Raw genomic sequence first — 12,508 nt, forward strand, 5'->3', positions numbered from 1 at the left:
TCAAGACTATAACCACCATTAAGAATCCCAGTGGGTTCAGTCAAGGCTAGGATTATGTTGTCTCTTAGCACAAGCAACAGACAACCTTCACACGGTGGACACAGGACTTTGAGAGAGTGAAACACTAATTGCTTACCCTTCCACTATGTCGGAAAAATTATCCAACACTCGATGTTCTGCAGCAATGGCTTTATCATCTGGTCGACCAGCCTTTTCCAGGAAGCATAAGGCTGGGTCCGCCCTCATAGTATTATATTTTTCATAGCCTAGGAGAAAAAGCCATAATCTGAAGAAAATCAGAGATTCATTTTGCCTTTATGTTTACTTTGTATGCTGCTGGAATAACAATGTGGGCTACTTTGCTCACAATGCAAAGTACAATGAAAATATTAACTTGGACAGCTGTTAGGTTATGTTACTATATTTAAGATTTCTACAGCAATTTAGAGTCATAAACAGTTTTATCAGCAGTTATCGAAAATAGTAATTTAATCAGTGTTTATAGAAAACAGTGATAGGTTTACATAACCACTTAACTGATAATCTTTCTACATTCTTATTACATAGATGAGGAAATTTGAAAAGTCAAATAATTTAGGGTTAAGTCACATTTTCTTTTCTTTCTTTTTTTTCTAAGGAGGAGAATGGTAAAGGAGTTTATTAGGGGTACACTGCCATAGACAACAGCGAGCACACAGATGAGAGGTGCCCCAGGTCACACATTTTCAAATGAAGGATAAGAAACCTGCACCTGCAAATAAACAGGCACCCTGAATGCCTGATGAATGACAAAGGAACACACTTCAGGGTGTTTGGACACTTCTAAAACCCCCATGTCTCACAAGTAAATCTAAGACTACAAATGCCCAGCTTTTCTTATCCAATAAACTTGCAAAAACATGGATTAAGTACCATTATTTTTATTTTGTAGAAGTAAACATAAAAGTATATTAAAAAAGAAACACTATGCCAACTCACTAAGTCACTAGGTTGGAAGTTAGCACTTACTGCTTCAATTGCCTGTAATTTGTTATTAGGCAAGACCGAAAAGGGAGTCTCCTCCCTTTTTATACTCTAGCTTTGTTTCACTCAAACACAGTTGTTCACCCCTATATCAGAGTGACTGCTGAATACTTTGACAAATGGGATGTTATACAAGTAGAACACTTCCAGCAAGTCACGGGAAACTTACACAACACAAATTAAACATGATTATTATTAACAAGAGTGGGCATACACACCTCCCCTGATCTGCGGACCTTTAGCTACCACAACATGCAGATTGGTAAGTGATTAGAGAACAGATGGGAGACTCCCTACCTTGGGATTTAACTATCCATCTGGTCTTTCTGGAACATCTATTCATAGGAGCTAATGGCTTTGCTCTGGATATTTAACAACTAGTTTCCCATTTACACATAAGCTTTTTGAACGTCAGAGAATTCAGTTACTGGTCGTGAGCATTTTGCTAAATATTCCATCTGTGGACATAAATCTACAATAAGGAAGGAATAGACTAAGAGAAGGTACCTACCATGTTTAAAGACTCCAATGAGCAGGGACTTATCAGCCTCACTGTCCCACCATGTCGTTGGAACCTCCAGCTGATCCACTACTGGGAACCATATGTCAATTTCACTAAAGGTTAGAAGAGGGCAGAGTCAGCAGAGCAACTCAGGAAATTAAAATAAATCCATGGATGTTCAAATCCCTTATATAAAATGGTGCAGTACAATGAATACAGTTGGCCTCCATATCCATGGGTTTCACATTCATGGATTCAACCAACCGTGGATAATAAGGATGCAAAACCCACAGACACAAAAGGTCAACCATACAGGACTGAAGATCTGATATACAGATTTTCATTGTCAGGTATCCCAAACATAGCTTAGAATGAAATAAATAAACCAATCTTTTCTGGAATAAGACAGGGCATAAAGAAAAATACAGCATAACTTTACCTGGCAATGGCACCCCCTAACACCTTCTCTGCCTGGTCTCCAATAACCTCCTGTCTCAGATAGTATAGCATTCGTACTCGCAACAGCACCCTAGAAGGGAGAGAGGAAGAACTGGCTCAATAATAGTGTAGAAAGCTCGAGGTGGAAAATGCTTTAGCTTGCTAAATTCTGTCCTTACTTGTTACACTGATGTTTCAAGTGCTTCTTATAACTCTCATCTTGGAACAGAGTATCAGGGTTATATTTCCGGATCCAATCTGCCTTATGGATATCAAAAGTGCTTTGTGACTTTACTTTTTTCCCCTTACGTCCACGGGGCACAGGGATAGATAGACCTGGGAAAGTGGAGACGTCGAAGACTTGGATTGAGAAAAACCCTTAGACCTGAAAAGTATTAGGTAACCTACAGAAAGATGAAAAGCAAAGAGTTGATAATTACCTGAATGATTCTGCAATTCTTTTGTCTTGCCATTTTCAGCAGGGCTAATCAAGTCCCAAATGAAGCCTTTGATATTTTCGTCCCCACGGTAGTGTAGAAGACAGTACACAAGGATGGCCCGGCAAATCGTTTCCACATCTCTTTCAGTCATACGTCGCTTGAAGCGCCCGTGAGACAGAATATCTCGCCACCGTCCCCAACTAGAAAAAACAGAAAAAGAAATTATATCATTATATATAATTTCCTGAAGACTCTAGTTCAGTGATATTCCCCAGTCCCTCTGAATCAAAATTCCCAAAAGGTGGGAGACAAAAAGATCTTGGGAAAATATGGTAACAAAATAAAGTATTTCCCATTATCCCCTCTTTGATCATAGCTTCCAATGTGAAAATCAAACAGGGTGTCAATCAGGATGGGGGTGCACTACCTCTGATGGCAAGGTGGGCTCTTACCCATATACCAAGAGGTGCTTTTCCACCCGGAAGCAGTCAGTGCGCCCATAGGTATGATGACGGTCATGTCGGCGAGAACGTGGCCGCTCATCATCTTCACTTTCCAAATCAGAGAATTCCACTAGGTCATCATCTTTCAGAGTGCTGAAGTGGCGGGTCTGTTTTCGTACTCTAGGTGTGTCAATCACCAAGTTATTCTACGCAGGAAACAGAAGCAGAAGTAACTCTTTCACAATATGATCATGGGAAAGGAATGAAAGACAACCATAGATTGAAACAGCCTTGGATGTAACATGTAGATACTCAAAGAGATTTTTTTTTGGACATGCAAAATAATCTACAGAGACTCATGAAGCAAAATTAAGTAGGAGTTATCTAAGTAGTTTTCTGGGGCCTCCTATGTAGAAAATTTTTACAATAGCCTTTGTGTATAATATACTATCACAAACCAAGGTCAGTACTGAAGAATCAAGAGCAGCTATAAAGAGTCCTGAAAGTAACGTGTTTTCTGCAGTACCTTCTCCCTACAGGAAAAGGAAAGCTCACCTTGCTATTGAGTAGATCCATGTCCAGGTCAGCCTTTTTGGCCCACTTCTGCCAAAAGTTGGGGTCATCCAGAGAAATATCTGTCCTATTTTCAGAAGCAACAAAGCTTGCCTTGTGTGGAACAAAAAAACAGTAAAGTTAACAATAACTCTTTTTGAGTAATGGAAAAACAGTACATCTAAAAACTGCATTTAAAAAATATATTTAAATTCTAGAAATTCCTGTCTCTCTCTCCCTCCCTCTGCTTCTTTAGCCTCTAGCACCGACAGAACATACCTTGGCAAAGGTGGAACCCTTTCCTTCAGATTCAATGGTGATAGTAGTGGTTCGTCTTAACAAGATCTGGTCAATGTCCTCTTCGCAAAACTTGGAGCCCTCATCATCTTCCTCCATTATGGCTGCATACGCTCCTTTTCGTAAGAGATCTTCAATCTCCTTCTTGGAGAACTGCTGAATCTACAAAATCCAACAGAAAGATGAAAAGACTACAAGAGAATATTATCTAACCATGTCATGACATTTTATTATATTTTAAGAAATAATAATTGAGAACCTCAACAAGAGGTCAGGTTCCTATTCAAAAACAGCTCCCTCTATCACTGTGACCTGCTACAAACTATAGATTAAGAAGACTCACTCCAGTAATGTTGCCATCCCGACCACTCATGGACTGAAGCACAGCCTTATCCAATCCCAACTTGAGGCTAGCCTTATCAAACATCTCTCTCTCATAAGAATTACGAGTGATGAGACGGTACACCTTCACAGCTTTGCTCTGCCCAATTCGATGACACCGTGCTTGGGCCTAGTTTTAAAAAAAAGTGGAAGGAAGGGCAAAGATAACAAAATTAGAGGGAGTGGGGAGGGGAAGGATTCAAAGTACCGATTCACATCTTTAAAGCAGCCATGAGACCAACTCAAAATCAAGTCAGTTTCAAGATGAAATTAATGCCCCATCATGTAGACCTAGGTTGGCAAACTATTGTCTGCACAGTCACCTGTTTCTATAAATAAAGCTGGAACACAGTTTTACCCATTCATTTATATATTGTCTATGGCTGCTTTTGCAGTACAAGAGCAGAGGTGAGTAGTTACAACAGAGATGGTCTGGTCTGCAAAGCCTAAACATTTACTATCTGGTCCTTTACAGAAAAGGTTTGGTGACCTCTGATCCAGACTGCCACACGTAATTAACCAAACAATTTCATATTCTCTAAAGGAAAACTCTTTCTAAGAGATTCTGATCCTGTTGCAAAACCTCCCAGGTTAGGTAATTAGGCCCTAAGACAATGATTTCCTTTACCTGCAGGTCATTTTGTGGATTCCAGTCTGAATCAAAGATGATGCAGGTATCAGCAGCTGTGAGATTAATACCAAGCCCACCAGCCCGGGTGCAGAGCAAAAAGACAAATCGGTCTGAGTCAGGCTTGCTGAAGCGGTCAATAGCAGCCTGCCGTAGGTTGCCTCTAACTCGCCCATCGATACGCTCATATAAGTACCTGTATGGAAATCCCAGAAAAAAAGTTTAATCAGCTAAGCAGAAAAAGAGAACAAAAAAGCAGTTTGAGATCAGTATCAGTATCGCTATATTTCTATCAGAAAGTTTATCAGAAAGTTGAGAGTGAGAGTCTTAAATACTTCTCTTATCCCAGTCCTGATCAACTTTAATTAAATCCAGCCCTCCTACTCTTTGCAACTTTATGAGTACACAAAAGGCGAAGAATGACTCTTTTCTCACCTTCTCTGGATTAGATAATCCTCTAGGATATCTAGGCAGCGTACCATCTGGGAGAAGATGAGAACCTTATGGCCACCAGCTTTAAGTTTTGGAAGTAACTTGTCAATAAGAACCAATTTGCCAGCTGAACGAACCATGGCCTGCAAGTGGAAGTCATGAGGTATAATATGGCAAGCTTCTCGGAATTCTGTTAGGATTTTTTCTTCTGCACCTGCCGAAAGAAAAATCAAACTTAACAGTGAATTCCAGAGAAACATAACCAAAGTTGCAGTTCATATAACTGAGACAAGGAAGCAAAGGAAAAAAAGTAATCTGACTTGATATCAACATTTCTCACACACAGAATTTCAACACCCCCCCAAATCCTAAATCATCCTCAATTCTGTCAATTCAAAATATTTCACTAAGTCAGGCTTAAGATTGTAATTTGATAAAATATATGTAAATGTTAGGACAAGGACTAGACTAGCATATACAAACTACTATTTATTACCACCCTACTGGCATCCAAAACAGAAACAGCAAAATAGAGCACCAGTGAGAATGGAAAACAGAATGACTTTAGTTCTTACTCATGAAATTCTAAACAGCAAATCTTTTTTAATTTTGGAGATTATGCAGGATCAAGGGGGTAAAAAGAACTAGAGAAACATATTCGACATGAGAATTGTTTTAAAAGGAGAAACCTCCTCCATTTCCAAATGAGGATGATCAGTCAACAGATCTATTGATCCTGAGAAATACCACTTAGAAAGCAAATAAGGTAACACAGAAATGCAGGTATTTTCCAGGAATTTCCTCACCATTGATGAGATATGGGTGATTGCAGCATTTGCGCAACTCCATCATTGTATTGAGTAGATTAGGCATGTTAGTGTGACCTGCCCCTTTGGAAAGAAAGGAGAAATTCTTCTCCAAAATAGCACGGTAGTATTTCTTCTGAATGTTGGTAAGCTCTACTTCAATAATAGTTTCCTGTTTGGGTGCCAGGTTTTTTTCGACATCCTCTTTGAGTCTTCTCAGCATCATTGGCTTGAGAATGGCCTGTAGCTTTTGAACCTGTGACCAATACAGAGAGAAAAGAAATCAACAATATGAGGACAAACATGCTCACATTACGTGGAAACATGAAGAAATACAATGGGAGTTTTCCAGTATCTGAGAAATGTAGACTTTAGACAATGTCACAAATGATGTAGGTACAAGGTTCATGCAAGGAGTTCAGAATGGCCCTTGATGTCTATGACAGTAGACATCTGCCAAGTACAAACTTGACCTTTTTTGTCCTGGGTTAGTATCACATCACAGAGACTTCTTACCTGTTCCTCTGTCTTGAGATCCCCAAAGTCCTTGAGGAACTCTGATTCTGAGGGAAACTGTGAAGGTTCCAAGAAATGAAGCAAGCTGAACAGTTCTTCCACAGTATTTTGCAATGGTGTTCCTGTGAGTAGCACTTTGTGCTCCTATAAATGGAGAAAACAGAAGAATCATGAAACTCAAAACTACAAAGGACTTCTGGGGTTTTCTAACTTTGCTTTCATTTCTTTAACTATAAAATTATGGGAATGGACCAAGTACTATCTTAACTTTTGTTTTATTTGTTCCCTCTTTTGATGAACACAAAACACACAAGAAAACTCTTGATGTTATTTAACATATTGAATTATCTTTAATATTGTGATTATAAGCCAATAAAGAAACATTTGGAATTTTTTTTTTCCAGTTACATATACCTCTCCACACTCAACTTCCCACAGATACCCTAATACGTCCCCCTCTAGGAAATGTACCCATGCTAGATTAAATATGGCCATTCATTTTTGGCAGTTGCTCCCATCAAGGTTTGAATATGGGCTTGCACTGTAACCTGCTCTGACAAGAAAATGTAGCAAAAGTGACATCATGTGAGTTTCAGAGCCTGTAACTCAAAGGCCTTGCACAAGGCTTCCGCCTTTGCCCTCTTAGAACACTGCCCTGACCCTGCAATGTAAAGAGGCAAAGTCTGGCCTATTGAGGGTGACAGGCCATGTGGAAGATGACTCAGCCAACAATCAGCACCAATCGTCAGCTGCAGCTGCATTACTGACTCCAGGTAAAACCACCAAAAGAATAGCCTCACTGAGCCCAGCCCAAGTTGCTGAACTAGAGAATCATGAAAAACATAAGTTGTTTTAAAGCACTAATTTTTGGATATTTTGTTATGCAGCAATAAGTAATAAAATATCCCACGTCTCCACCTAGAGAACCACTAACCTATAAACACCTTCCAACCCTAAAATTTATGTGAATTTTATCTGACTTTGAGGTTACCATTCCCATAGGCCATACCCAACCCCCAATACCAAGATTCTGATTCTCTTCCTCTCTGCTAAATTAAGGTTATATTAATTCCAGAGGGAATTAGGGTATTTTAATTCCAGGTGTTTCTGCCCACATGTCAGTGAGAGGGACTCACCAGATCCATGTGCTTGAGACTATCAAGCAGCTTACAATTACGGTTCTTTAGTCGATGGGCCTCATCAATAATGACACAACGCCATTCAATCTCACGAAGCTCAGGACAGTCTGACAAAATCATCTCAAATGTGGTGATCAGGGCATCAAACTTGTATGCACCTGGGATGAGGCGCCCCTAAGCAGGAAGGCAATGCAGTCAAAAAAGGCCTGAAGTGGACCTAAACGACAAGCTCTTCTGAACTACACATTCTCTTTTTCACATTCAGGCAGACTTAATAGGAAATACAAACTGCACCACCACCCACTTCTGCCTCTGCTTATCTTCCTAATAAACAGTGCCAAATCACTGAATTTAAGATACACTGCCTCCTCAACATACTCAGCTTCTTGGGAAAATGACAGGCCTCACTGAATGAAGCTGGACATTTCTGACTCTGCTGCGTGCCCACCTCTTGTATTTCAGTCCTACATCACTAAAATCCACAAACGTTGAGCACTGCTGAAACATACAAGACAAAACTAAAAGTGAACATAGCTCATGTAGTATGTGGTAAAATTGGTTATTATCTAAAACTGGACAAAGTAATTGAATTATCTTAACAAAATTAAAAGCAACAAAATACGACTTGAATAAATTTGGTTTGGTAGAAATAAAAACCACAGAAAACTAATGGGAGAAAAACTCTTCTAACTCAACATTAAGGATGGATGATTCAAATTTATATTTTCAAACTTACACAGAAAAAAGAACTGATCTTGATGAAAATTTTAGTAGACTTTAAAAAAAGGACATGGCTTTAGTTCACCACCATATGGATCAAGGAATTAAAGTAGCTACATAAATTTCATTCTAGAATATACTTTCTTAATGAAAACTTTTTCAATGCTGATAAAATTCTATTTAAAATGTACACATTCATAAATAAAGTCAGAGCTCCCACTGAATCAGAATGTCCACTGGATGAAAATAGCAAAGCCAAAAAAATGCCCTGCACAGTCTAGACAAAAATGCCTTTAATTATAAAGAGTATCAATAGAAGTCTTTTATTCACATAAAAGCCTTTAAAACACCAGGTATTTGCTCTCTAAACTGTAACATTCCCATGATGTGTAACTCACCCGTGAGTCTTTGCAATACATTTCATATTGCTGAATCATCTGCCGGCTGGCCAAACTGCCATGGTACACAATGGTGTTCATCTCTGTCCACGTGTTGAACTCTCGCTCCCAGTTAGTAATTGTGGACAGTGGGGCAATGACCAGGAAGGGACCATGGATGCCCACATTATATACCTCCTGCAAGAAGGCAATGGACTGAATAGTTTTGCCCAATCCCATCTCATCAGCCAGGATGCAGTTCTGCCTGCAGATTCATCATGGAAAAAGAAAAGCATGTCAAAAGATACCATTTTTTAAAAAGTACATTAAAAAAAACTGTTTCAACAGAAAATAAATAAAAATAATCCCAGACTAAGTCTATATATCTTATGGTCCACCTTTATTTACCTGTTATACCAATTAAAGAGCAGCCAATTGACCCCTTCCAACTGATATTCACGTAACTGATTTCTGTTTTTATACTCATGTGACAACTCCAACTTCTTCCAGGCACTTGCCTGAGGACGATTCTAAAAAATACGAAACTTGCATAAATGAGGTGGAGACACTAACGAAACTAGGCAAACTTACTAGGTAGTACTAGTAGTTGAAGTCAATTCAAAAACATTGCTTGGATTAACACATGTTAAATATATTCAAATTCAGGAGTTTATAATGACACTTTAAAAAAGAAAAAAGAGGAAAAAAGAAAGGAAAATTCCATTGGTCACTTTTGGAGAATGCTAAGGAAGTATTTCATTATTTTGAAACTGGGATATAAAGGAGAAAATAAATAAATGAAGTATTTATCCTCCATTCCTATACCATTTGTACCTCTGGGTAATCAAAGAGTAGGTAAAACATATTTCTTTTTATAGAAGATTCTGGATAGTAAATGAAGAAATGACAGAATCACCATTTTAAAATTCTTAAAGAATAGATTTCTGCAACGAGCAAAAAATGGCTGATAATAGCACGAGACAACCTACTAGAACCATCTATAAAGCAGACTTACTGGTCTCTCTCCTCCATCTGATCAAGCCTCTCGAACAGTGATATCTAATGACTACAAAGATATCTAATATCTACAGTGACAGAAAGTGTTTTATATCTGTCATGAGCCACATGTGACTACTGAGCATTTGAAATGTGGCTAGTGGCTACTGTACTGGACAGCACAGCTCTGAAAAGTTCTAATGGACAGCACTGCTCTACATCTAACTATTTATGTGAAATACAACGAACAGAAAAGGTAACAAGGGGAATGTAACTGGCCAACTTCAGACTATGGAAAACCCTAGAGAACAAATCACCTGGTTTCTTTAAGGGAAAAGTGCAAAGGAGGAAGAGGAGATCAAGGGGAAACTATAATTAAAGACTTGAGATATTTTAACTAATAGCAATATATGGACCTTACTTAGAATTCAATTCAAACAATTTAACAGAAGTTATAAGATAATTACGGGAAAATATATAGTGATTGGTTATTTGATTATTATTTACGGACGGTTAAATTTTTAAAGCAAAATAATGGTATTATTTATCTTTTACACATAAACACTGAAATTTTACAGATGAAATAAAGGGATCTGAGATTTACTTTAAAATAATCTGAAATGGAGATAAGCGGGTAGAGAAATACACAAAACAAGATTGGCTATGTGTTCATTGTTAAAGTTAGGTAATGAGTACCTTATACTATTTCTTCAACCTTTACATATATTAGAAAATTTCCATAATAAAAAGCTAAAACAACAACACAAACTTCTATAGAAGAAAAATTAAATAACTGTCTATCTAGGCATCATGCGCTAAATGCAAATATACTTACCACCCTTTTGAGTTCTGGGTGCCTTGACTGGATCCGTTTAAATTCTCGGATCTTGCCCTCATCAACATCCTCTTTCAGCTCCCAGGTACTATCCTCATAGGGCAGAGAGCACCATTTCACCAGGTAATAAATTACAGGCTAGAAGAGAAGAAGCCAAAGCCTTAACAGATTCTGCGTTCTCTGCTGTGATTAAAAGATAAGAATTTGACTAAAGAATCAGATCACAAAGTGTCAAACCAAAAAGGTGCTGAAAACACCAACCACAGGCTCACCTGCTGAGACACTGTATTATTTGTGGCTTTGATCATGTTTGAAGGCAATTTATCAGAATCTAAAAGTGAAATTTCTACCTAGCAGTACCTAGAACACTAAGGCACTGAAACATTAGACTCATCAACTAAGCAGATGAAGGAAAAAAAAAGAAATCCTCTATTATGTTGAGTTAGGTTGGGATTAAAAGATATGGTGACCGTGTTCCATACTAGTCTCCTGGCATCAAGTATGATACAGTGGAAGCCAGGTTACTCAGACATGAGGAACAGGCTGAACCCATAGGAGCAGAGCAGGGCTGAAATCACTGGGCTTTTGCGCTCCTGGAGCTTGAGTGAAGATGCTATTTCAAAGAGCACTCATATGGTGGTAAAAAGATTTCCTTGCGACCCCTAGGAAGCTAGGAGAGAACTCTAAGAGGTATCACGGAAGAGAACTAAGAGTGAAAGGAACTAAGAGGAAAGGGAAATGCTGGAGCTGCAACTACAGAGCGATGCCCTCTGTAGGCATTCCAGTACAAGGCAAAGGGCAGTGACCAATATTCCCCTATTCTCACTACTCAAGATGATCATTGCACTGACTGCACTTCCATTTTGGGCTTATATGGGGCAAAAAGAATTAGACTGGGCCTCATGCAGTCAAAAGAAATCTCTAATTACCAATTCATAAAATACCCCTTAAAATAGCCAGCAAGAAGTATGAAGATGCAAGTGTCTCAACAGAATTACATCAAGGAATCCTTAGAATTAATCTAGTTTCTCTTTCACTTTTTTTTTTTTTGTATTCAAGTTACTTTATACATAAAGGCATTTATCCAGTTCACACATTTCCAGCATAATTGCTTTTCCAAGAACTTTAATATTTATTATAATATTTATTTCCAGTATTAGGTAATGTAAAAAGGATGACAAATTAAACTCCTTTTGAGAGAGGAAAAATGGGTACACAGAATGCTTTTATCCAATATTGAGAGCATAAATTACTACCAGGATGCATTTCCATCTGTCATGCCAGTTGCAATACATTACAGAGGGGTCTAATCAGAGGCCAGTTACTTTTGGAAAGTCAAGGTGTTAAGTACTGTGGAGAGGATTAAGGTTTTCAAGGCTGGGAAGGCTGAAACCCTGAAAGTGCTGAGAGTAATTCAACAGTAGCTAACCTGTCCTGTCTAATAACTGGCCCATTCCACATACACCTCCCACAAATGAACAAGCAGTAACTCCCACCCCTAACCCCCAAAATAGAAAATATGTTATCTGAAGCATGCCTGTTAGGATCTAAAGACACTGAATTGCAATGGGCCTTGAAACCTAAGGTTCTGAGTAACTCTGAAGGCTTGTAAAATAAACTTAAAATTTTACAGAGGGAAGACTTTGACTTTTAGGTCCTGTAAGGATGATATGTGGGAGCAAGTCACTTAGCCTGTGAGTGAGTCCAGCCCACTCCCCGGCATTGACATCTTAACAAGGCTCTGCTATTCCCTACTAGTCACTCTGCAAGCAGTTAACTGAAGTGATAAACACTTGGTGAAATGTGACCCTGCAAAGTTAAACCAACAACCACGACTTGAAGTGAGAAGAGTTCTAACAAAATGGTGGTTCATGGTCTAAGTAAGTTTGAATACAAGAGAGAATGTTGAATTCACTGGCTTAGATCTATATGCCTCTTCTTTGGAAAGTGAAAAAAAAATGAATGAAAACATATCACCAAGTG

The 12,508-nt window shown here is 38.5% G+C and overlaps 1 protein-coding gene across 8 annotated transcripts in view; it reads right to left on the bottom strand.

Annotated features, from left to right (window-relative positions):
* CHD8 (chromodomain helicase DNA binding protein 8) overlaps positions 1-12,508 on the bottom strand; it is a 54,341-nt gene that overhangs the window by 9,348 nt on the left and 32,485 nt on the right. For 7 of the 8 annotated variants that reach the window (XM_032481646.1, XM_014564448.2, XM_014564453.2 and 4 more), the window contains exons 11-27: positions 10,526-10,663; positions 9,103-9,224; positions 8,716-8,959; positions 7,595-7,771; positions 6,459-6,602; positions 5,943-6,198; positions 5,140-5,350; positions 4,705-4,900; positions 4,039-4,206; positions 3,678-3,857; positions 3,402-3,512; positions 2,856-3,052; positions 2,404-2,603; positions 2,143-2,323; positions 1,965-2,054; positions 1,535-1,638; positions 137-266 (exon numbers count right to left, since the gene is read on the bottom strand). In XM_032481646.1, coding sequence (XP_032337537.1) covers positions 137-266; positions 1,535-1,638; positions 1,965-2,054; positions 2,143-2,323; positions 2,404-2,603; positions 2,856-3,052; positions 3,402-3,512; positions 3,678-3,857; positions 4,039-4,206; positions 4,705-4,900; positions 5,140-5,350; positions 5,943-6,198; positions 6,459-6,602; positions 7,595-7,771; positions 8,716-8,959; positions 9,103-9,224; positions 10,526-10,663 — 2,849 coding nt within the window. The remainder of the gene's footprint in view (positions 1-136; positions 267-1,534; positions 1,639-1,964; positions 2,055-2,142; positions 2,324-2,403; positions 2,604-2,855; positions 3,053-3,401; positions 3,513-3,677; positions 3,858-4,038; positions 4,207-4,704; positions 4,901-5,139; positions 5,351-5,942; positions 6,199-6,458; positions 6,603-7,594; positions 7,772-8,715; positions 8,960-9,102; positions 9,225-10,525; positions 10,664-12,508) is intronic. The other variant, XM_032481645.1, reaches the window with a different exon arrangement.

The sequence above is a fragment of the Camelus ferus genome, chromosome 6, assembly GCF_009834535.1.
Source record: "Camelus ferus isolate YT-003-E chromosome 6, BCGSAC_Cfer_1.0, whole genome shotgun sequence".
NCBI lineage: Eukaryota > Metazoa > Chordata > Mammalia > Artiodactyla > Camelidae > Camelus > Camelus ferus.